This window comes from Eurytemora carolleeae, unplaced genomic scaffold (genome assembly GCF_000591075.1).
Source record: "Eurytemora carolleeae unplaced genomic scaffold, Eaff_2.0 scaffold529, whole genome shotgun sequence".
Lineage (NCBI taxonomy): Eukaryota > Metazoa > Arthropoda > Copepoda > Calanoida > Temoridae > Eurytemora > Eurytemora carolleeae.
This window is the reverse complement of record NW_019396573.1, coordinates 47075-70234: the sequence shown is the minus strand read 5'-3', so window position 1 is coordinate 70234 and position 23160 is coordinate 47075. Positions and strand designations below refer to the sequence as shown.

At 31.1% G+C, this 23160-nt stretch overlaps 3 protein-coding genes across 3 annotated transcripts; all 3 read right to left on the bottom strand.

Moving 5' to 3' along the window:
* Positions 1 to 80: 80 nt before the first annotated feature.
* On the bottom strand, positions 81 to 5195 carry LOC111705730 (atrial natriuretic peptide-converting enzyme). Its single transcript, XM_023478377.1, has 8 exons — positions 5061 to 5195; positions 4211 to 4317; positions 3426 to 3480; positions 2798 to 2873; positions 2515 to 2602; positions 2227 to 2300; positions 1359 to 1474; positions 81 to 1061 (listed from the first exon to the last, which is right to left on the bottom strand). Exons 1-8 carry the CDS (start codon positions 5163 to 5165, stop codon positions 957 to 959), a joined length of 726 nt encoding a protein of 241 aa, XP_023334145.1. The 5' UTR covers positions 5166 to 5195; the 3' UTR covers positions 81 to 956.
* Positions 5196 to 8249: 3054 nt separating this feature from the next.
* On the bottom strand, positions 8250 to 12768 carry LOC111705734 (low-density lipoprotein receptor-related protein 1B). The gene is made up of 8 exons (XM_023478381.1): positions 12625 to 12768; positions 11993 to 12099; positions 11837 to 11882; positions 11581 to 11656; positions 11408 to 11495; positions 11207 to 11280; positions 10402 to 10517; positions 8250 to 8461 (listed from the first exon to the last, which is right to left on the bottom strand). Exons 1-8 carry the CDS (start codon positions 12736 to 12738, stop codon positions 8348 to 8350), a joined length of 735 nt encoding a protein of 244 aa, XP_023334149.1. The 5' UTR covers positions 12739 to 12768; the 3' UTR covers positions 8250 to 8347.
* Positions 12769 to 17394: 4626 nt separating this feature from the next.
* On the bottom strand, positions 17395 to 20206 carry LOC111705724 (uncharacterized). The gene is made up of 8 exons (XM_023478370.1): positions 20094 to 20206; positions 19557 to 19660; positions 19043 to 19097; positions 18654 to 18738; positions 18476 to 18563; positions 18167 to 18240; positions 17877 to 17992; positions 17395 to 17606 (listed from the first exon to the last, which is right to left on the bottom strand). Exons 1-8 carry the CDS (start codon positions 20196 to 20198, stop codon positions 17487 to 17489), a joined length of 747 nt encoding a protein of 248 aa, XP_023334138.1. The 5' UTR covers positions 20199 to 20206; the 3' UTR covers positions 17395 to 17486.
* Between the last annotated feature and the right edge of the window lie 2954 nt (positions 20207 to 23160).

Genomic DNA, 23160 nt, shown 5'->3' with positions numbered 1-23160 from the left:
TTTTTTTGTAAGAGGCCCAAAAAATGAATGCACAAAGCACAAGGCTAGACATCAAATATAAAACAAAATAAACAATTGTGTCGAAATAATATATTTATTTTATAACAATTAGATACATCAAATAAAGACAAATAAGATATACTCAGCGCTAGCTATGTATTGGAGAAGGGAGGGAAACCCTGGACGCCATGAGCCTTCGCTATCCAGCATCAGAGTTTCCCAGATTTGCCAGGCAGTACGAGCCTTCGCTATACAGTAATGAGCGTGCACAATACATCAAAATGTACATGCGTTTTACAGGAGACTTTTTTTTAACTCATGTAAAGTTTAAATATAAGATTTTACAATACTATTGAGAGATTTCTCAAAGATCAGTATTTATCAATCATTATTAATAGAACCTAATTAAGACTAATAAATTGGTCAACTTTAAACATTTTTTAGATGGAAGGACATATTTAGAGAAAAAGATTTGAGTTCAACTTCATCTTTTATAATCTTTGATTTTAGCAATACCTTTTTTTGTAATTTTTTTTTAAATCTAGAAAATTTCGATAATTTATTTAAATCTTAGCAATTTTTCAAAAAAGGTATTGCTTAGATCAAAGATTACACACATGTGTACTCCAAAAATATTTCTCCAAACATCTTCTTTACTGTGTAAGAAATGTTTTAACTTTTAGTATAAATCTTATAAACCACTTTTTGAGTCCATATAAGTTTCTAATCATGACCATCACTAAACAACTCTTTAGTAAAATTTTTATGCCACTGTGTCAAAAAAATTGTTAAAATTCTTCATTACACATAAAAACCAAGATGTAAACAAAGCTGTGCTGTATGGCGGAGGCTCTTTTCTGCGTAGCAAGTCTGTATTGCCTAGGCTCATGGCGGCTGGAGGTGTCCTCCCTCAGTGAAGTCCATTCTCCTCTACAGAACTTGAACTCAATAACCCTTTAGATAGGTGTGCACTCCCCCCAGGACTCGTACTTATTAACCTTCTCCAAGTTCTCACATGTACATTTATCATTCTGACAGTTGGCAATTGAATAGTTGCAGTCCTAAAAGAAAACAGTGGTTACTACTTTGTTGCAGGTTAGAGCCGCAATTAATCTGGCCTACTATGCAAAATGCTATGATAAATTAAAGTTTAAAAATTTGAGCTCAATGAAAAAAGGTAAATACCCAGGAAATAGTTTAATCGACAATATATGTGCAAATGGCGAAAATGTCTGGTAATTAGTTCTGAACTTTATGGGTTCGACATTGGCTTGTCGAAGACTAAATGTTTGCAGGGGGTATGACCCCCTTTTAGTTGAAAAGTATTTGTATTCAACAATTTTAAGAGAAACATTTACCTTGGCATTTTTGCAGTTCTTGGTTGGATAATCTTCTCTCCAACTTTGATTTACATACCAAGGATCAACGCATTGACTTTCATCGCAAGAGCAGGGAGCATCTCCAGTGCATTTTCCTGCAAGTAAACCACTATTAATTTGAGTAAGGATTAAAGGTTGTCAAGGTTTGAAAATGTATGGAAAATTATGTTAAAGAACGCATAGAATTGTTATTTGTTAAATAACGAACGATTCGCGGAAAACTGGACAAAAAGAGAAGGACAAATTATTAAGACTTAATGGTGAAGATTTAGGAATTGTGTCTTTGTCGCAAATTCAAATTTTCTTATCTCTATTCTATATCTTTGAAACTTGATATATTTTTTGTCCTAACAAAATTCATGGTTTGAAATATCTAAGGTCTACAAAACTGGGTTGCTAAGAAAGAGGGATTAGAAAATCAGAGTTTGTGGTAAAGACTCGAATTCTTTTCAAAAGTTTTTCAGATAGAGAAGTTGTGATTTGTGGGGGTTATACTTATATAATCTATCTTTCCATCAACATTAATTAAAGAAACCGTATTGACAAACATCTTTGTTAAAATTAATTCGAAATATAAGGAAGACGATTTTTCCGACTCAAATGCCCCAGCCTTTTCTCTAGATGTATGTGTACTCAAATCCATTTCCTCCTCATGTAGTGCCCACATGTCGAATCTCCGCTCATCCCAGCTCCCTAATAAATGTTAGAAATATCCATTTTAGATCTCTTTATTTTATTATAGTGACTTTTCAAGTCAACAATCTTATCTGCACACTCGGAGATTTCCTTAGTCCTCACCCATCCCTTAATTTGGAAAATCTAAATCAAGGTCTGAGAGTTAAAATACCTAGTTCAACACAGTCAGAAATTTCCTCACATTGTTTGGGACGATCAACATGAGTACAAAGATGTTCCTCACACCTAGGAAAGACACAATGAGTTATATTTTCAAGTCCAAGTTAAAAGTAATTGATAAAAAATTTGAAATGTGAATTTAAAAATCAATGATTTTAATTCTAAAATAAATGATTTGTTAAAGTAAAAAAGTGCACAGCTTCTGTAGTTCTGCTCTGACATCTCATCTTTTGTTACCAACCCTATTGGAAAAGGTCACACAGTCTTTAAATGAACTTACCCGCACTCACTCCCAATACTTCTTGAACAATGAAAATCTCCCTTTATGCAATCTTCTACAGTTGTGCATTCAAACTCACAGAGATTACCTTAAAATAATTTTAAAAATCATTTTTGTAAAAATATAGAAATCAGCTTGTGAAAATATGTTGTGTAACAATGAAACCTTTTCACTTATTGATTTAGCAACATTTTATTTTGATATAATCATAACACCATTGGGAGAATGTCAAACAAGCTTTTTGAGGTTAACATTTCTTTTTTCTTATTTTTGAAATACAAACCTCTACATGTGCAATCTTTGTCGGAGCACTTCTCAAGTACAGAACAATCAGTGCTATTGTGGCATTCCCATTTATCCTAAACATGCAACATTCTGCTGTTATTTACAATCTTTAAAGAAATTCTGTAATATTGAAAAAATTATTCACATGATTTTTCTTAAGTAATATGGACTTAAAGAAAAAAATATTTATGGTAATTTTTAATTAATTCTGAGCTAGGTAAAGTTTTGAATATTTTGACAAAATCAGTTAGAATATTGAGCTCTAAATGTCCAACGAATGTATGTGTATTTCCAATATATAGAATTTATGAAATGCTGACGATATTAAATAAATATTAGATATAAAGGTCATTCAAATCATAAAATCATGAAAATTGATTATCATCTTTTTAAATCCAGAACCAATAATAATATGATTTTTAAAAGTGTTTAATTAGAATAAAATAGAACTCTCATTTTTACAAAAATATCAAAACTTAATGAATTTATATACATATCTAAATTTATGTTTTAAAAAGTGGTTGTTGAAATGGTACAAAAACATTGTTATAGTTGGTTTTGGCGCTTTTGCATAAATTTGTTTCCCCCCCCCCCTCCCCAAAAAAAGTTGTTTTTCAAATACAAACCTCAGGATCAGAAATGCATTTTCCTTCCCGACAGAAACAGGTTTCTGGAGTTTCACTTAACAACAGGTTGATTAAACTAATGGTTAAAATTCCTGTTTTGTTTATGGAAATTTGATTGCAATGATAAAGCTAATTCTCTATTTGCAAATTGTTAAATATAAAGCCAGAGTTGTTTTTATCAAATATTAACTCATACACAGTATGTGCGTAGATAGGGGCATTGTTTTTGGAAAGAAACAAAAGTTTTCAAGACAAACAAAACTGTTTTTGAGAGATTGTGTTATTCAGAAAAATAATGCTCGATAAACGAACAAATAGGATCATTTTTTTTAAAAACTAAATTAAAAATAGATTTTTCCCAACAAGTTTAAAAAACTTTTTTTTACTAAACAAACAACTTTTTGAACAAAAGCTTTTACAGAATGAATAATCTGAACAAAAGATTTAATGAAACGATCGTTTAGTTAGAAAATGAAGATAAGAGATGGAAAATGAACGATAATTATGGATTCAAACCAATAAACAAATGGGTTGTTATCGAATGATTACCAACCAAATTGAAAAAAAATGCCGAACACGCCCATCTCTATTTATGAAGACTAATTAATAAACCATAATGTTATTAAGGGAAATGAAAGAAAAAACATTTTATTATTTTAATCTGAAGAAGTTAATGAAGACACAGTTTATTTATGTATAGAAAAGAGTTTCTTATTACTATCAACTGACACCACTTGGAGACTAGTCTTATATCTTGTTAAGAGATAAAAATAGATTTTATTTACCTACAATCACAGTCTGTGAACTCCTCACAGTCCCTTGTCCTGGTTACACCAAACCAATAATGTCCAACAGTGATGCAGGATCCAAACCTACAGGCACAGCTAGCATCCTGAACATCATAAAATATCAACAGATCAATTAATTTATCAATTCATTGCCATTTAAACTTCAACACTTCAACACTTCAACACTTCAACACTTCAACACTTCATCAACACTTCAACACTTCAACACTTCAACACTTCAACACTTCAACACTTCAACACTTCAACATTCTACACTGCAACACTTCAACACTGGAAAACTACAGAACTGGAAAACTTCAAAACTGGAAAACTTTAAAATGGAAAACTTCAAAATTTCAAAAACAAAAATATTTAAAAATCTAATTATTTATAATTTCAGTCAAAAAAAATGTCTGCTATTACAAAAAAAAGGATGAAATTATGCATTTAAATCTTTCATATCACTCTTTAATGTATGTTTGGTTTGTTGTGGTTGGGTGTCTTGGTATGTATTATCCTTTAGTTTTCTAAACTTGACTAAAACTTAAATTTCCTCTCTTTGGATTCCTTTGAAGAGAAGAAAATGGTCGCATTAATCTATGTTTCGTCACAACCTGAGTACAGGATTAGTACATGAATATTTAAAAATATGGCTTCACCCGGATTAGACAAGATGATACTCTATCACCTTTTTAACCTGTAATTGTATAATTTGGAAAAGATCAATACGCAAATCAAGATTTGTGTTATAAAAAAACGGTTTTGATATCTCATTTCTAAAAATAAATGAGATTATAAAAATGAGATGAAGTATAGCAAATATTTGAACTGAATGTTTATATTTTACCTGAAGTCCCTCACACTTCACATTGCAGTCTTGGGTGAACTGGCATTCATCAGAGAATACAGATGGAACACACAATACAGCTAAAATGATTGATAAAGACAACATTATTCTGAAATTAAAACTCTTTGTTTCTTGGGTTTCGTCCTTCAATTAGATTTTCAAATAAAGGTCCCATTCATTATAATGATCTAGATTTTTAACAGCATAAACAATAGATATACTAAATTTTTATATTCTTTTGTAATATTTGGTTAGTTTGTTATCGAGAGTTATTCATATGAATTGTATTGGAGTTTAATTTTCAAAAAAGTCAACAATCAAACAAAAACTTGTGTTTTTGTCTTTCAAACAGTCAAAAATTACCTAAATTTGCTCATTTTCATAAATTTTTATGAAAATAAAACATCCTCAAATGGAACTGAGTGTAACTAGACCCAATTGTTCATGTCCGATTGTGAAAGGATGACCGAGAAATATGTTTTTTTTATCATTGTATTATATTGTACTGTATTGTATTGTATTGTATTGTATTGTATTGTATTGTATTGTATTGTATTGTATTGTATTGTATTGTATTGTATTGTATTGTATTGTATTGTATTGTATTGTATTGTATTGTATTGTATTGTATTGTATTGTATTGTATTGTATTGTATTGTATTGTATTGTATTGTATTGTATTGTATTGTATTGTATTGTATTGTATTGTATTGTATTGTATTGTATTGTATTGTATTGTATTGTATTGTATTGTATTGTATTGTTGTGAGCCAGAAAGACCATACTTTTAATTGCAAAAAAATGTTAGAAAAGAAAAGATTTTATTGGTGTCCGTCATTTTAAAAAATATGGATTTTATATTCTTTAAGACAAGGAAAAAGTTTGCCCATCCCTACAGCCTGCGCTGCATGCAGGCTAAAGGGATGGGCAAAATTTAGTTATTGAACAATGTTTTATACTGTCCCATTTAGCCATCTAAAGTTTGTATTTGTATTATACAACTTGCAAAAGGTGCCTCCAAGTCGGTCCTGCTCTTTAACTGATTTTTTATTGACACAGAAGAACCATAAAAAAGAACAATTTTGTTTATTTTATGTCTAAGCCAACTTGAGCTAAAATATGTGTTTTATTTAATTGAAGATTAAGATATTGCATTGTCTGGTAAAGTAGATCTGATAATGAACAGACATTTTTAATGAATTTTAAAGCTCTCAGTTAAAACCTCAATGTGGTTCCTTAATGGAAAAAAGTACGATTGTGATGATTTTAAAAGTTAAAAAGAGTCTGGTTGTATATTTTATCTGAGTAAAATTATGCTGCTCAAAAAAGCCTCCGTTGACATGTTTTTGGTAAGCATTAAATACAATGTTGAGGCCCAATTTAACTAATTTAACTGGAATATTAAAGGTTCAGGTTCTAATGTTGCAACTCAACTAGATGAATTTCTACCACAACCTGAATTTAAATAACCAGTTTTATAAAAACTATAATTCACTTTTACTTCAACAATTACGACCAGGGTGTACGAGGGGGGTGCCTCCCCCCCCCCCCCCCGATATTCGCGCCCCCCCCTCAGAGGCTGAGGGGGGGCACCTATGGGGAGAGGCTCTTTTGATATTACATCTGCTTGCATTTCCCTTCCTTAGGCCAGGCACAGTTGCGTACCTAAGGGGGGCAATAGTTCTATTGCCCCCCTGGGAGTTCCAGTGGCGGCCTGCCCCCTGGAAAATACAAAATTAAAAGGAAACTACGTTTAAAAGTAACACCTGACAATGACAACGACTATGGATTTGTCTGAATTCACTGTTAATACTAGGAGAAAAAAGTTTTAGCTTTCTAAAGAGAATACTTCTTTACACAAGATGTACTATGACGGAGAGCAAACTTAACGATCTTGCACTTATAGCCTTTTCTTACGCGCTTACGCGCGCAAATTGTGCCCCCCCTGAACAAATGCCCTCGTACGCCCCTGATTAAGACCAATTCTTGTCTGAAAATGTGCATCAAGTTAGGTAACACAGATACTAGTTTTGGGCAGTAAAATATCTGGAAACATGAAATGTCACTTGAAATTAAATAAAAAACTTTTGAGTATTTTTTTTAATCTATGAAAATCAGGAATTGAAAGTTTTTGATAAAATTTTATTGGCTAACAAGCAAACACATAAACAATTTTAATGCTTCAAAAGTTTAATTAATTGATTTCTAAGGTAGTTTCATCATCATGTACTGAACCAGGGAGTAAGGAATAGAAGAGAAATATAACTGGAAAGGTTCGTCTTACCATATGATTATACATGCTTTGCAGACGGTACTTTATTTGTATTTTATACACAGTAATTGTACATCAGACAAATAATTCTTATTCAAATGAAGTACTGTCTGCAAAGCATTTGTAATCATGTGGTAGGGCGAACCACGTCAGTTATATCTTCCTTCTATTCCTTATACTCCCTGTACTGAACACTGTACTATTGTAACAAATTCAAGAAAACACGAAGACGATTACTACTGTGTAGCGAAGTTGACCGCACAAGATTAACAATACATAATACTATATCCGCTCCAAATGTGTCTCCTCATGTTCCCCCCCCCCTTTACCGCTTCTACTTGTGGAGAGCAGCGTCAGTTAGCTTTAGAATGTCGAGATGTGAACACCTCTGATCTGGAACTACTAACTCCTTCATACTGCCGCCGATGTCTACTCTAGCAACAAATGCTGCTAATGTCTAAGCCTCCATCATGTCCAAATCCACAAAGCAGTCGCATGTCCCGGGGTTGAGAGGCAATCAGTTCCTCCCTACACATGTTACAGACTGCAAACCCTCCAGGACCGTCGCCTAGATGTGAACCCTTTGCTGCCAAGATGCTGACACCTGTGAGCTGACCATCATGAAGCTCCAACTGTTCCATTCCTTTCAACACTATTAATCAATGTTATTTCATTTTCAACCGTTTAGATACTCCCAATTAAGGGCCAATATTTTTAAACTTTGCTTTTATTTCTCATTTCATGCTATTATTCAATAAAGTTACCGAATATCCCTGTTGTTCTTTTATTTGTGTCAACAACTATGTACATTATACACTGTACCTAAGTACACAGAGTGTCCCACAAACATTAAAATTTAGTGACAACATTTGTATTGTCATTAATATTGTTTAATTGATCTACTCTAAAAAGTATTATTGACCATGTTAATATTTATTAACTTCAAATTACGATACAATTATTAAACTGTATTAAAGCAAGATCATGATATTAACTCTGAAATTTAAGCAAAATTTTATATGTTTTGTTTAGGTGTGCACTCTCCCCAAGAACTGTTTTCTTCAACCTTCACCATTTTCTCACAGGTGCACTTATCATTCTGGCAGTTGGCAATAGAATAGTTGCAGTCCTAAAAAATAACACTTTTAAAAGAGAAATACATATTTTAAAAAATCAGTATCTTAAACAGTAGTAACTTAGTGCCCTCCCCCCCCCCCTCCCCTTCTGAAAAAAGAGCAATATTCTGTGATTATCCCACCCAAGCTAACCAATTATATTTGAATAAATCACATTTTAGTCAAAAATTCAACAATCTTTTAAATTATGGAGTTGTCTTTTTATACATTTTTGTTAAAATCGCATTTGCCCTGACAAAAACAAATAAAAGAGAAAAGGCAAAAAAAAATAGTAAAATTTGATGGAAAGTCACAGTTCTATGGGATGAGGACCGAAACATTTATTCTGCGCTGATCTATGTACAGGGTGTCCCAAAAAAACATGGGAATTCAGTGACAAATTCAATATCATCTTTGTTATGAATTAGCATTGTAATAACTAATTTCAAAAGCCATAATATTATTATGTCTGCTAGAGTTTATTTTATGAAAAGGGTAAAAGACTGTAAAGATGTGTCTATACTGTCTCCGCAAGATGAACAGTGAAGACGGACAAGTTTACTCTGTTTGTATACTGTAATTTTCTTGTTTTACTAAGTACAACCGTATGCAATCAAAACATAAACAAACAAAATGTGAACATCGCAGACGAAACTCTTACAGATTACAGCTTTCTCAGTAGGTAGCCCTTTACTAAATCAAAGAATTATTTCAAAAGACTATATCGAATTCGTCACTGAATTCCCATGTTTATTGGGACACCCTGTATCTGTATCTCAAAGTGATTAAATACTAAAGTGGGCCGAACTCATAGTTGGATGACGACATTTCATGTCCCAAGTATTTAGAAATAATATATATATATATAAATTGGTCTGTACGGAGTTCACAGTACAATAGAAACTGGACTCCCTTTTTTTACAAACACAGACTTAGAATTTGTATTTAACTTAAATATATATTAACGTAAATTAAGATTTCAGAAGTGAATTTTAGCCATTTTTCTACACAATAAATAATTTCAGACAGCACAATAATGCCTGCATGCATAATCTGTAAAACAAGGAATGCACAAATTCTAATACCGAAAAATGAAGTTCTTCCAAAATATATCTGTTGGTCTTCACTTTTGTATTTTGACAGATTTAAGAGTGATTGAGAACTAGACATAGTTTAAAAGATGTTAAGAGAGGCGTATTCTGGATTTTTTTTCCCAGGAAGGGCTTACATTTCTTTTTCTTTTAAGGGGGGGAGGCCAACCCCAGTAGGTATGAAAAGCCTTTTTTCCCAATTTTAAACTATATATCTAAAAATAAATTGGTTTAAAAGGATATTGTGATTAGTCTATATCTGCCCCCCAAAAAAAAAGCATATATTTTACTGATCCAGGAGTGGGATGAGCCCCCATAGCACTCCATGAATACGCCTCTGGATAATAACATCGTATGAAATTTACAAACATATTTCGGAATGGAGTGAGATTTGAAAGAACAAAACTAAGCAGTTTTAAAGATAAATTCCTATAGAATTTGAAGTGCCAGACAAAATCAATAAATTGATTAAGCGACTTCATAGTATTTGCATGTAAAATACATAAAAACATGCAAATTTTTTTTATTTTTAATCATGAAAATTTCGAAGTTCTAACTAAAAACGACATTTACATGGGTCTTTAGACTATATTTTCTAGTCATTACTATACAAAAAAAAACTTTTCATGCAATTATTTCCAAACCAAATAAAACCTTATGGCCCAACCTGTCGTCATTGCCTTAGTTTGTTCCACTTTAGTATTAGTCACTTTGTTTGTATCTAACCTAATCTGGAATGATATAATAGTGGGGGGTTGCTTTCCTCAGAAGGTGGGGGATCCAGAAGAACCATGTGAGGACGGGCCAACACATGTTCAAAAGAACTCTATATTACTAAATGTAATTTCTGATATGTTATGTACCTCAACGTCTTGGCAGTTTTTGGTTGGATGGTCCTTTCTCCATTTATATTCAACATAATAAGGGTCAACACACTGATTTGATGTACAGGCACAGGGAGCATCTCCAGTACATTTTCCTAAAATTGTTTTACAAAGTTGTTAATTTTAATGATTAAAATGGAATGCAGTATGCACAGCTGCAGTGCCTCTGGGCATGAATAGTCTGTAAAAATAGGTTGATTTTCCTTCTGCTCGCACAGCCTGAGGAGTAAGAACCAGGGTTGTTGGACTTTTGAGTGGAAATTATATACCCATAACTAACATTTAAAAATAATCATAATATTTAAATGACAAAATCATGAACTATCTTGAATTAAGATACAGTATTAAAATGAAAAACATCCCAATTTAAACTAAAATGAATTATGGAAATCAGGCAACATTATCTGAAAACGCGCATAAAATACAATTTAATTTTGATTTTAAACAAAATATTAAAAATTGCCAGCTTTTTTAACCACAGCTTTAATTGTTTAGAAAAGGCAATAGTTGCTTTAGTGTGTTTACTGTTTTAATTAAAGTTAAATTTAAAGCTTTTAAAAGGCTAAAACCATGATTTTTTTTAACATGCTTTTTTTGACTTTCTGTCACTGGAGAGTGGAGACACTGTCTGGACTAACCAGTGCATGTGCAGGTGGGACAGAAAAAAACTTGACATGAAAATATTCCCTGGTATGTGCTAAATTAAGATCTAAAAGTATGTATGTATTGGTGTGTATTATTCTGTCCCTCTCAATTTAAGTGGGCAAACTCTGGGAAAATTTACCTAGCTTGACACAATCCGAAATTTCCTCGCATTGTTTAGGAAGTTGTATACCAGTACAAAGATGTTCTTTACACCTAGAAATGAAGCAATCAAATTATCAATTAAAACAAGACTGTTTGATATAACTTTAGTATTGATTTAATGTAAGGTATACATTTACAAATCGATTCCCAAATATCAACCCTATTTTAGTAGTCTTACCCACACTTCTCACCAATACTTCTTGCACAATAAAAATCTCCCTTTACACAGTCTTGTGCAGTTGCACACTCATACTCACAAAGATTACCTAAATTATCAAAATTTTAATATTTTAAATAAAATATTCAGCTATGTTAAAATGTTTAAACTCTAAAATGTACAGAATTGTTTACCCTTGCAAGTACATTCTTTGCCAGAACACTTTTTCATTGCTTTACAATCAGCATTTTTATGGCACTCCCATTTTTCCTAAAAATGTTTTAAACTTTTACATATTATCCTTCCTTGAAGTCACAAAGTTTTGTAGTGGTTTATTAATGATAAATTTAATGAATGATCTGTTTTATGCAAGGTTTTTATGGGGAATGTATGGCATACAGATTTATGAAATCATTTATTGATAGAAATTATCTTCTAAACTAATTCTACCTTAGTGCATTTTCCGTTCTTGCAGAAACAGGTTTTTGGTGTTTTCCTTAAAAATAAATTTTCATAAATTTTAGAAAAAACATGTATCCTTAAATTATTCTTTTATCACAATGTAATTTAGAGCTTTTAAAAAATATAAGATTCATAGGTTTCTACCTACAATCACAATCCGAGAAGTTCTTACACTGTGGAGTAGCCTTTTTACCCCAAAATTGGAGTAAAACAGTAATACAGGTTCCAAATCTACAGTAACAAGCAGCGTCCTAAACAAATTCTACTATGTCACTGCTCTATGCAGAAATAACATGCATTAGCCAACATAGTTTAAAGGTTTTTGTAATACTCATTTTATCATTTCATGTTTGATAAAGTTTAAACTACAAACAGCCACACTACTGTATTTGAATTTAGGTATCTGATTATGAGTTTTAAAATGTTGCCTGCATATTGTATTTTTAAACATGACAAAAATATTTCATACGAAAGACATTTTTTGTATTAATACTGAAAATTCTGGTTATTTAAAAATGATGAAAGGTGCAATAAATCACGAAGATATGCATATAAACCTAAACAGGAGAAAGGATTATATCTTGAATGCATGTTGGTTGGAAAATCATTAGCTTTGCAATATAAGAAGTAATCAAATTTTAGCATACATTTGTCCTACTCATGAGAGTCCAGAAATTATCTCTAAATTTTGAAAATTGAAAAAGGATAAACATCTTGTGAAAGAAAACTGAAATAAATTTTAAAAGCCCATTTGAATTTAACAAATCAAAAATAACCGATGTATATCTGCAGAAATCACGACAGTCTGATGTAAATTGACATTTGTCAGTAATATTAGGAACTGCAGAGGCACCACATAACACAGCAAAAATAATTGATAATGATATCATTTTTCTGAAATAAGAAAAAGTATTATCTTTGGCAAAAGGTTCCAAAAAATGTTATCGCCAATGACAAACACAATTTTTATGCTAAATCTGTAAGTTCTGCATTAATTCTGAAAACCACAAAATCAAAATCAAATTCTAACGTTAATTTGTCACAGAGTTTTAATCAATTTCCTTTTGACTTTCACTTACACTAAAAAAAAATTGAACATAAATATAATATTTTGACCAATTGCGAAATTCCGTAACCTTTTCCATAATGGAAATGGAAAAAAATTCCAGATCATTTCCATGTGTAAACCATAACCCGTAAATCCTACATTTTACAGATGCAGATACATTTTTCATTCAAAGTAAATACTGTACTAATTGTATTCAAATTTAGGATTGTTAACTAATTACAATTTTAGTAGATTAACAAGGTAGTTAGTTTATATCAGGTTTCATAATAACAATTAGGGCTCACTACCTACTGCTAATGATTATGGTTTTCATTAGCAAACATGATTTAAATATTCAGATAATTTTCCTTTATTTCCATTTGGATTTTGTGTTCTTGCAAAATGAACAAATATGACTGGGAAAAAAGTATTGAAAGCAATAATAAAATTTAACAGAATGTTATGCCTTTATGTCTTCATGTTTATTTGCAAATAAAATCTGGTAACTGTTTAATATTTATTTATATAATAATATAATGATATAAATAATATATAATATTTATTTATTTAATATCGATCTGGCGAACTCCAATAGAGAACAAACAAACAAACAAAAACAAATATTGCAGAACAAACAAACTTTACTTACTTTTACATAAGTGAAATTTTAATTCTCTATTGGTCATCTAGTCAAAATAATGGCGCAAGAATAATATATTTAGTTTGTTAAAACCTGTAGTTTATGAATGCCTAATTATCTCTATTTATCTCTATATCTCTATTTATGTCTGGTTTGTCTGTCTGCCTGTGTTTGTCATTCTATCTGATTGCATCCTGCCAATAAGTATTAAACCACAGAACAGAGATTAGATTTAGTAGGGAAATAGAACTATTCCACAGCATGAATATTTGCAGTCACTTTGGGCCTGAAAAGGAGTTCAAATTGTACAATTCATGAACATAATCACGAATTATACACATTACATCACAATAATACAGTATGATTCCTGGATATATTTGTTACAATTTCTTTCTTTTTTAAAGTTGTAAAATTAATTTTAATGTATTAGCTATAGGTGGATTATATTATTATTTGATAATAAGGTTATCTTCAATAGAAATCATAACCATTTTCCAACCTCAATTTTGATGTACAGAAATAGCAGACCATATTTTGGTATCTTGAGTATTTCAAACAAATTTATTTTATTGTTTAATTACCTCAAAACAGGGAACAAGTTTTTACTGAAAATAAAACATTTTATTGATTTCTATTAACCTAGCTTATGCTGAAATAATAAATGCATGACTAGTTGTCAGAGAATTGATTTAGAAAAAATTAAATAATTTTAAATAAAATTTGTTCTATAAAAAGATAATCCAGGGCCGGCTAATAAGGTTGCATAGCACAAATGTGTGAAGAACATCTGCAGTATGGAAACATAACAGCAAAATGGCGGTTTCACACTTTTTTCAAGTTAATTACACTCTCTATTAATCTGTTCTCTTTAGATTAAAATAATATGCTACGTTCTGTTAACATGACTACAGTACAGGTTTTTAATTGGTCCATCAATGAAATTTAGTGTCATGATGTTCAAGGACAGAGTGGTGTAATGGATAGCAACATCTAAAAGCTTAAATCATAAAAAAAAACTAACCTGATGACCTCTGGCTAGTAGCCTGAATTCATAGTTCACACACAGTTTTAAATATACTTACTCATCATAGCACTAGTCAGATGAGAGCGTGCACATTTGCGCAAGTTTTTGTTAATTATTAAAATTATAATATATTAACTATATTAGGAAGGGAAGGTATCCAGGGACTCCCCGAAAGAAAGGAACCCTGTTTTATGCTCTTTCGAGTTCTGCGGCATTTAAGGTGTTGGAGTTAATAGGAGTTGCACTGCATGTACATAATTGGAGAGTTGCTGCTGTTACGCTAGCACACACAGCGTACTTAGAGCCTGTGAAATGCCCCTGTTCTCTGGGGAGATCCTATTCACCCCTGTAACGTATAGACGTTCTGTACAAGTGTTTCCAGGAGAAGCTGAAGATAAAGAACCAGTTTTCTACTGATAGTTTTTTGTGTACTGCGCAGACCCAACACACACACATTCTTTGTTTATAGTTTTTACAGTATATTTGTAGGACTTAGATTTAGTTGATTATAAAATGTTTTCCATGATTATTTTTTGCTGAAATCAGTGAATAACTGTGGTAAATATGTTTTTAAATATTAAAATATGTTTTGTGTTCTTTGTATTGGATATTTATATGATTTATATGGGCAGTTCACAGTTTTTAATGCCTGTTGGGATGATGTTTTATTCGATAGAAAATTATTTATTTTGTACTCATCAAAGTTTTTTCTGTGATACTAAAAAGTTTTATTTTTTGTCCAGACTGAAGTGCTGTTCCTCAATAAAACTTGAAGCCTTTTCCTGTGTGTTTTATTCTTCACGAGGACAAGCGAGAGTAGAGGCGCTTACGGTTTGACCCAAAGAAACTCAGCACGGTATTGACTTTGTATAAACCAGGGCAACACCAGTTGCGTAACAGCTGCTATTGTACTTCAGAATATATACGGCCTCGTTTACAGCAATCTTTTCCTTGCAGCCAACAGAGTATAAACCAGTTTCATAGTGCATGTTGCACAACCTATCAGGATTCTACTTTCTATGTTTTCATTTACCTTGTTTCTGGCAATAGGGAGAAGGAAGAGAAGCAGTGCAGTGCTATGCAGAGTAGAGACAGCTCTACTCTGTTCTCAGTTCCGGATTGAGAAGGTCTGGAGCTACCCTACATAGCACCATGGCTCTCATCTGATATGTGCTACGATGAGTAAGTATATTTAAAACGGTGCAATACTTTATTAACATCATGTCTAAACAGTATTATGACTTCATTCACAAATCTCTGGATAAGATTTTGTCTGAAATGTATGCATTGATCAAGGTGGTTCAACTAAAATCATTGTAATAATTTTAGGGTGTTTCATAAAAAGTGGCTTAACCTTTTACATTTCAGCCTTTATATAAAAGAATAGTGCTAATGTTCTTCCAAAGTGATACTTCAACATTGGCATATATATTATAAGATGAGACTAATTAAGAAGAATAACACAACATATTTTGGATTTCCAAATTATCTCCCAAAAATGACTGTGTCAAACGCCTTAACTACGAATAAGTTTAAATTTAATTTTTTCTAAAAGAGCTTAACAGGATTTTGTAAAAATCTATTTTCAGAATCTGTAAAAACCTCTGGAGGCATTGCTTTTAAAACCTACTTCAAATCTGAGGTGAGTAGATTGATTATAAGATCAGGAAGTGTCAGAAACATTTCAGATCACACCAGAACCTGCACATCTCTCAAAATGAACATTTTTTTGAGTTAGATCAACTCAAAATTACTTATTAAGACTCACTTTCCTTTTAAAATATGATTTTAATGTTAAATATGGATGTAAAATTGGACAAACATCTAAAAAAATACATTGATTGCAATCGTTGAAAAATTTCCCCTTAACATCACTTATATATTTTAATAATAAGAATAAACTGTCCTCCTTACAACATAGCCTGCATAAACCAGTAAAATATGTGCCACTCATATCCTAGAAAACAAAGGAATTACATTTAATTGTCGCTAGGTTTTGAGTTTTAATAAAAATAAAGAGGAAGTTTAGAACTTTTTTAAAAAAGATATGTCATCAAAAATAAATTTTTTATTGCAATGTCTTTAATACTCATTTCAGTACATTTTTTTGCATTTTTTTTTTAAGTCTTACTGCTGCTTTCTCTTTTCCATTTCTTGGTGAAGGGTAGAGTACAAATTTACAGTTAAAAATGATGCTTCGGCAATTTTTTTGTGATTGAAAAACGTCTATTAATGTCTAGTCTAAAACAGCAAATGAACATTTTTTTTAGAAAATAAACAATTGAAACATTCTTTAAGTAATATTAAGCATTTACAGCTTTTAGAAAGTCTGAAATGGAGATTTAAGCCCCTATTTAAAAAAATTTAATTATTTGACACCCCTGGCATCCCATTGAAATCTACATATTAAATTATCTCCAAGCTTTAATGCCAAAATAAACCCATAATACTTGAAAAACTCGAAAATTCTTATGTAAGCCTTATTTTATTTTTCAAAATGATTCATTCTAAACATCATGATTTAGACCCATTGGTGGTCTAATATAATATGGGACACCCTGCAACCTGGAATCAAATTTTTTATTTAAAGTACAACTAAAGCCAAGAAAAATAAAAATTACAAAAAATGTAAAAGCCAGAGAGACACCACCTCTTTTTACAAAGATTTAAAACATTTTCTTTTTATTTTTTACATTTAATTTTAAGTTTCTATTATTAAACTAAATCTTGAATAAATTTGAATGAAGTGCTGGATTAAGTTTATGTATTTTTGTTAACATACAAAAAAAATATAATATACTCTCTATTCTCCATTTTTCCTAACTCAATGAATATTGAATATTCTTAAACTTTGAAAAAAGTTAAGATTAGATTTATATTGAAACTTTATTCAAAATCTAATTCTAATGTTATTCTATCAAGTCAATCAATTCTTATATCCTCTTTTAGGTGTGCACTCTCCCCAGGACTCATACTTATCAACCTTCACCATTTTCTCACATGTACATTTATCATTCTGACAGTTGGCAATGAAATAGTTGCAGTCCTTAAAGAAAACAGTGGTTACTACTCTGTTGCAGGTTAGAGCCGCAATTAATCTGGCCTACTACACAAAATGCTTTGAAAAGTTAAAGTTTAAAGATTTGAGCTCACAAAAATAGGTAACAGTGCACAAATTGGAAGTTGCAGTTCTGGAAGAAAAGTGCCAATCAAAACATGTTTTTGTGAATCAGAATCTTTGAATGGAGGGTAACTTGAAATTACAAATTAACTTTACAGTTCCTTTAATAATAATTTTGATTATATTACTAACTACCTCTGCACTTTGGCAGTTCTTGGTTGGATGATTATTTTTCCATTTTTGATCAAAATACCAAGGATCAGTGCATTGATTTACAGTGCAAGAACAGGGAGCATTTGCAGTACATTTTCCTGAAGAAATAACATAAAGTTATTTTAGATCAACCTCATCTAACATTATTGGTATAGATATTTTTAATACACTGTCTCATTGAGCCAAACCAATTCTGTTCAAACTTCACATTTCTCCTTGACTGGCACAGCAGGGTGCTTACCAATTTGCTATAAAAGTTTTTATGCAATTACCAAGTTTTATACAGTCTAAAAGGTCATCACATTGTTTTGGTAATTCCACAAAATCACAAAGATTTTCTTTACACCTAAAAAAAGACAATAAATATTTTAAATTTTAATCAATGTTACAAAAAAAGCTTTCTTACAGAGAAAAATTAAAAAGTTGACCTTTCCCAATGATATTTTAAAAATATTTATACTAAAAAGAAATTGATTTTTGTAAAATAAATATTAAGTAGTGATCTCTGTTAGCAAAAATTTGGACTGCATGTCAATTGTCAAGTTATTACATTCATAAACATCATGTGCAGTGTAACTTACTCGCATTTATAACCAACACTTTTGGAACATAAAGCTTCACCCTTTATACAGTCTTCAACAGTGTTACATTCATGCTCACAAAGATTACCTAAAAAATAACAAACAAATAAAGTAATGTACAATATTTTGAATACATAAATTAGGATATTTCTCTTCTTTTAAATGCTTAATTATTTACCTCTGCAAGTACATTTTTTGTCCCCAGAGCACTTTTTCATGGCACTACATTCAGTACTGTTAGTGTCGTGGCACTCCCATTTTTCCTAAAAATCATTAACAACCACTTTTATGCAAGAAACTTGATTATTTACTTACCCCATACATATAGCATTTCACCTATATGTTCCTATACTCAAAATTTTATTGTGACCCTCCATGCATTAAAAGAGGAGCCATGTCTGATTAACAACAATGCATACCTAATTTATAATTGATCAGACAGACAAAGCTTGTCAGGATACTATTGCAAATCGGACAAGCTTCTATATTAATGGAAGGTCACTTAAAATTACATTTAAAGTCCTTTTAAATATCCTTTTATCTCCAAAATAATTGCACTTAACAAACCTTGGGATCAGATACACATGTTCCTTGATTGCAGAAACAAGTTTCTGGCGTCTTGCTTAACAACAGAGCTATTATGAAATCATACTTGATAGTCAAATATGTATAATGTAAGTAAGGAATGTATATTATGAGGTAGGTCAATGTTGTAATCAAGTGATTACAACGCTAGTGATAGCTGATAGGTGGGTTTAACAAAATGAATTGATTCTCTGACTTTAAAGCTGGTTTACTCATTTAACTTTTAAATATAAGGTGAATCTCTACTGAAAATTAATTAAAATCAAACAATTTCTTCAAGACAATTAAGTATTTTTGCTTTGACAACTTTTAATCATCATGAGTAACTTGAATAAAAAAATATTTCAAAACTTATGATTTTGTAAAAATCAAGAAACCATTTTAAAGTGTGTTTAAAAAATCGTTGTACATGACATATAATCTTTTAGAATGTGTTAGTAGAGTATAGAAAATGGTAAAAATGTTTGGAAAATTACTAGTCAAACTCATCCCTTACCTACATTTACAGTCTGTAAAGACCTTACATTCTGGAGTAAAGTCTCCAAAAATTTTATGTCCGGAAATGATGCACTTTCCAAACCTGCAGGAACAACCAGCATCCTGAACCAAAATATTTCACTTTTTAAACCAATTATGGATGAGAGTAATTTCTTTTAAAATCTTTGCCTTTATCAACCTTAACAGCTTGTAGAAATAAAATGTACTTTTCTCTGTATCACAACAATCTTAAAGGTCAGGTAAATGAACTGCTCTACTAAATTCGTAATGGCCTGGCCCTATTTAAGGCTGGTCAATATTTTGAATATTAACAGAAGAGTTTCTCTTAATACCAGAGGCTGATCTTTTCATGATTCCAAAGTCACAAAAAAATGTCCCAAATTGATAGCATATTTATGAACGTTCAATTGGGCAATTAAAGAAATGGACTTCGCCAAACTATAAATCAACTATTGAAAGAGTTTGAAAAAGAGAAGACACTAATTCTGCTTGAAAGAAGTGCATGAATTAATCTCTTTACTTTTTTAAACTTGACCTGAATAGACTGGCATTCCTGTGTTTTATAACAATCCTGGGTAAACTCACATTCACTGGTGAATACAGACGGAATACTTAAAACACAAAAAATAATTGTCAACATTTTAATCTGAAATCAATAATAAATATATGAATACAAATAACATTTTGAACACTAATTCAAGCAGTAGCAAAAAAGGCTTAGTTGATTGATGGTAATAAATGTATAGATAGATTAAAAGAAATCATTTTGAAGAAAATCGGCAGAATCTTTAAAATTGCAAATATTTTGAAGAACTTATTTGTTTGTGTTATTAAGTAAAAGTTCAGTTTGTAAATGTAGATTTCATCTAATTTGAAACTTGATTCCATAATTGAAAAGTAATGATGTAAATTAAAACAGATTTATGCAAAAATAAATACTATAATTTTGATTCAAATATAAATTTTAATAAAATCTTTTCATCTGAAAATTACTTTTCTTGTCTGAGAGTTTGTTTGTATTCATCAAAAGTCTAAATCGATATCAGCCTTGTGGTACCTCACATGATGACCCCACGGCGCCACGACAAGCTTATCCACCTACAAATGATCCAGCAATATGTGATGCAGCGACTAGTGGTCCAGTCGACACTTGATAAGGTCGATTCTGGAATATGACATTTGATCAATGCGATACATTTCAAAATCCCCTCTTTTACTGTTGTTTTAATCAATATTATTATGATATGTTCAGTTTGTTGCTGTTAGTTTTTAACTATTAACTGAACACTTAGAAAAGTACTTTATGTCAATTTAATTCCTCTTCAGTAGCTCATGGTGGTCATAAGCATTTGCACTACAATATACAAGTGGCAACATTAAATATCAAGAGCAAGCTTTCAAGAATAACAAATCTCCACATAAAAGTGATCTACATGATCTACAACCAGCCCTACATGGTATAGCTGGCCACACCATGCACTTATACTTTCCACCTTTATTAGACAAATAATTAATTAAGGAAATGATTTGAAACCAGTTGAAAATGGAAAACATGATTTTAATGTATATATTTCTGTCTTATCATAATCAATCTGATTCACATGGCATTATGCAATGAAAATTAGTATAGGGTTGTGAGCCGAACAAAAGGAATAATACTCGAAAGAGGGAAATAAAGCGAATTGGCTAGGAAAACACTCTTTTCTACCGGCCATGCATAGATGAGAACAACTTCTTGAAAATGTATATTTCAGTAACGAGGTTTCCTACAAAATACCAATTGTTATTGGCGTACATGCATATAAATAGTAATTGTTAATAAAGATTAAACAGTTGAGGGTTTTATCAATAAATGAGTATTGTTGTGAATCGAACCATTGGTTTAGAAACATGTACCATCGAGAATTGAACAAAGGCTTAAAAGGTATTGGAACTCTAGGTTTTGTAGGTTTAGCAGGTTTTGCAGGATTTGGAAACTCTAGGTTTTGCAGGTTTAGTGGATCATATTTTATTACTGTTGTGAATCAATAAATAAAGGTTCAAAAGGTACTGTTGTGAATTGGCAGATAAAAGGTTTAAGATATTGTTGTGAATTAAGTATACGGAACTTACAATCTAGAAAACTGTGGGATGGTGAAAAGTTGTTTGAACTGAAGTCTAAAGCAATTTAATTCTTCTGAAATAAATATTTATCTGGTTAAAGTAATTTCACTGTTTATTTGTAAATGATTCACTGAAAATTATGTTTAAATTGGTTCTTTTAATGCACTTTGCTCCATGAGGTTTTTGTTTATATCTACGCGAAAGTCTTGGAAATGTTTGGTTTGGTAAGTGGACGGAGGGTCTAACGGAGGTACAGTTTGTCAGAGACGACCTTACAACAGGGTAATTTTAGGGGTATGGTTCACAAGGGTGTATCTAATTATCACTTTTTAATTCATAGATGATAGAATAGAGTATACAAAATAAAGAGTAAATGAGCTCTCAACTCTTAACCAGGTATTGTTATTATTAAAATGTTGTATATATTAGTTTAAATCCTAATTAATCACCCTCTTCCTTTTCTCTGCAGTAAAATGTAAAGACTAACCTTAGTTCTTCTCCTTTTCTCAGTCCAACTAGGGGTTTTCTCGGTTTAGGTTCGGTTGAAATCACTGATTTATCCACAGCATAATCATAATCTGCATCATCAATTCTCCTCTCATCTTTCTCATTTGAGTCAGGACTCTATTAATGATTTTGATTGAGCAGTGTCTCTATAGTACAGAACAAAAACCTTCAAAGTCAAATATCTTTTTTTACATTATTCCAAATTTAACTCAACCGTTTGCTAACAAACAGTTTAAAAAGTAATGCAGGCTTCACGTTAAACTAAAGTTAACTGCACGAAAGATTGAAATCTTATCTTTTTTATATCATAACTTCTTTAATTGAAGAGCTATTGAGAAGAATAAAATTGTTTTGAATAATTAATCTGTTAACGGAAAAGTTTAATTTTCTCCTACTGAGTAAAATCAGAACTAGTAGAGCAATGAGGTCACAATGGTATACCGATAATGTCAATTGAATTTGACTTTTTCCTGGTTAGTTTGCAGTGGCTTGCATCTTCAGGCAAAGTCAAAATTTTGCTTAGTGTTATCATTTGGAATTTTGAGATATATTACAATTTTCAAATTTTTAAAAAGCCCTCTTGAAAGCAAAAATAACCTTTTGTCCTTGCTACTTTACTGCTTGAAAGTTTTGTTACTTTTTAAAATTAAAAATATCGGTTTTATTAATGTTAAAAGGACAACCATGAAGTGTTTTCTTTCATATTCTAAATCAATGACAAACATCCTTCATTACAAAATTTTAGTTAAAAACTAGTAAATACGTTATCTTCATTATTCTAAATCAATGACAAGCATTTATCAGTAGTTAAAAACTTGTAAATAAGTATTGGAGACAAATGAAAACGATTTCCATTAAAGGGAGTGTTCGCGAAAAATGAAAGGGGGTATTGTATAGGCTTAATGCGATAAAAAACGCTTTTGATCGCTTCTAATCTTACTTCTATCTGTTGCGTCTATGAGGAGAAAATTGTTAAAAACGACTAATACCGA

Excerpts from the sequence above, each read along its gene's own strand:
- LOC111705724 (XM_023478370.1), bottom strand. The coding sequence starts at position 20,198 with ATGTTGACAATTATTTTTTGTGTTTTAAGTATTCCGTCTGTATTCACC. Across the intron at positions 18,241-18,475 it reads AGTGTTGGTTATAAATGCGA|GTGTAAAGAAAATCTTTGTG; the intron begins GTAAGTTACACT and ends GTCTTTTTTTAG. Across the intron at positions 17,607-17,876 it reads AGAACTGCCAAAGTGCAGAG|GACTGCAACTATTTCATTGC; the intron begins GTAGTTAGTAAT and ends GTTTTCTTTAAG.
- LOC111705730 (XM_023478377.1), bottom strand. The coding sequence starts at position 5,165 with ATGTTGTCTTTATCAATCATTTTAGCTGTATTGTGTGTTCCATCTGTA. Across the intron at positions 4,318-5,060 it reads TGAAGTGTGAGGGACTTCAG|GATGCTAGCTGTGCCTGTAG; the intron begins GTAAAATATAAA and ends TATGATGTTCAG. Across the intron at positions 2,301-2,514 it reads AGTATTGGGAGTGAGTGCGG|GTGTGAGGAACATCTTTGTA; the intron begins GTAAGTTCATTT and ends TGTCTTTCCTAG.
- LOC111705734 (XM_023478381.1), bottom strand. The coding sequence starts at position 12,738 with ATGATATCATTATCAATTATTTTTGCTGTGTTATGTGGTGCCTCTGCA. Across the intron at positions 11,496-11,580 it reads CAAAGAATGTACTTGCAAGG|GTAATCTTTGTGAGTATGAG; the intron begins GTAAACAATTCT and ends TTGATAATTTAG. Across the intron at positions 11,281-11,407 it reads AGTATTGGTGAGAAGTGTGG|GTGTAAAGAACATCTTTGTA; the intron begins GTAAGACTACTA and ends CTTCATTTCTAG.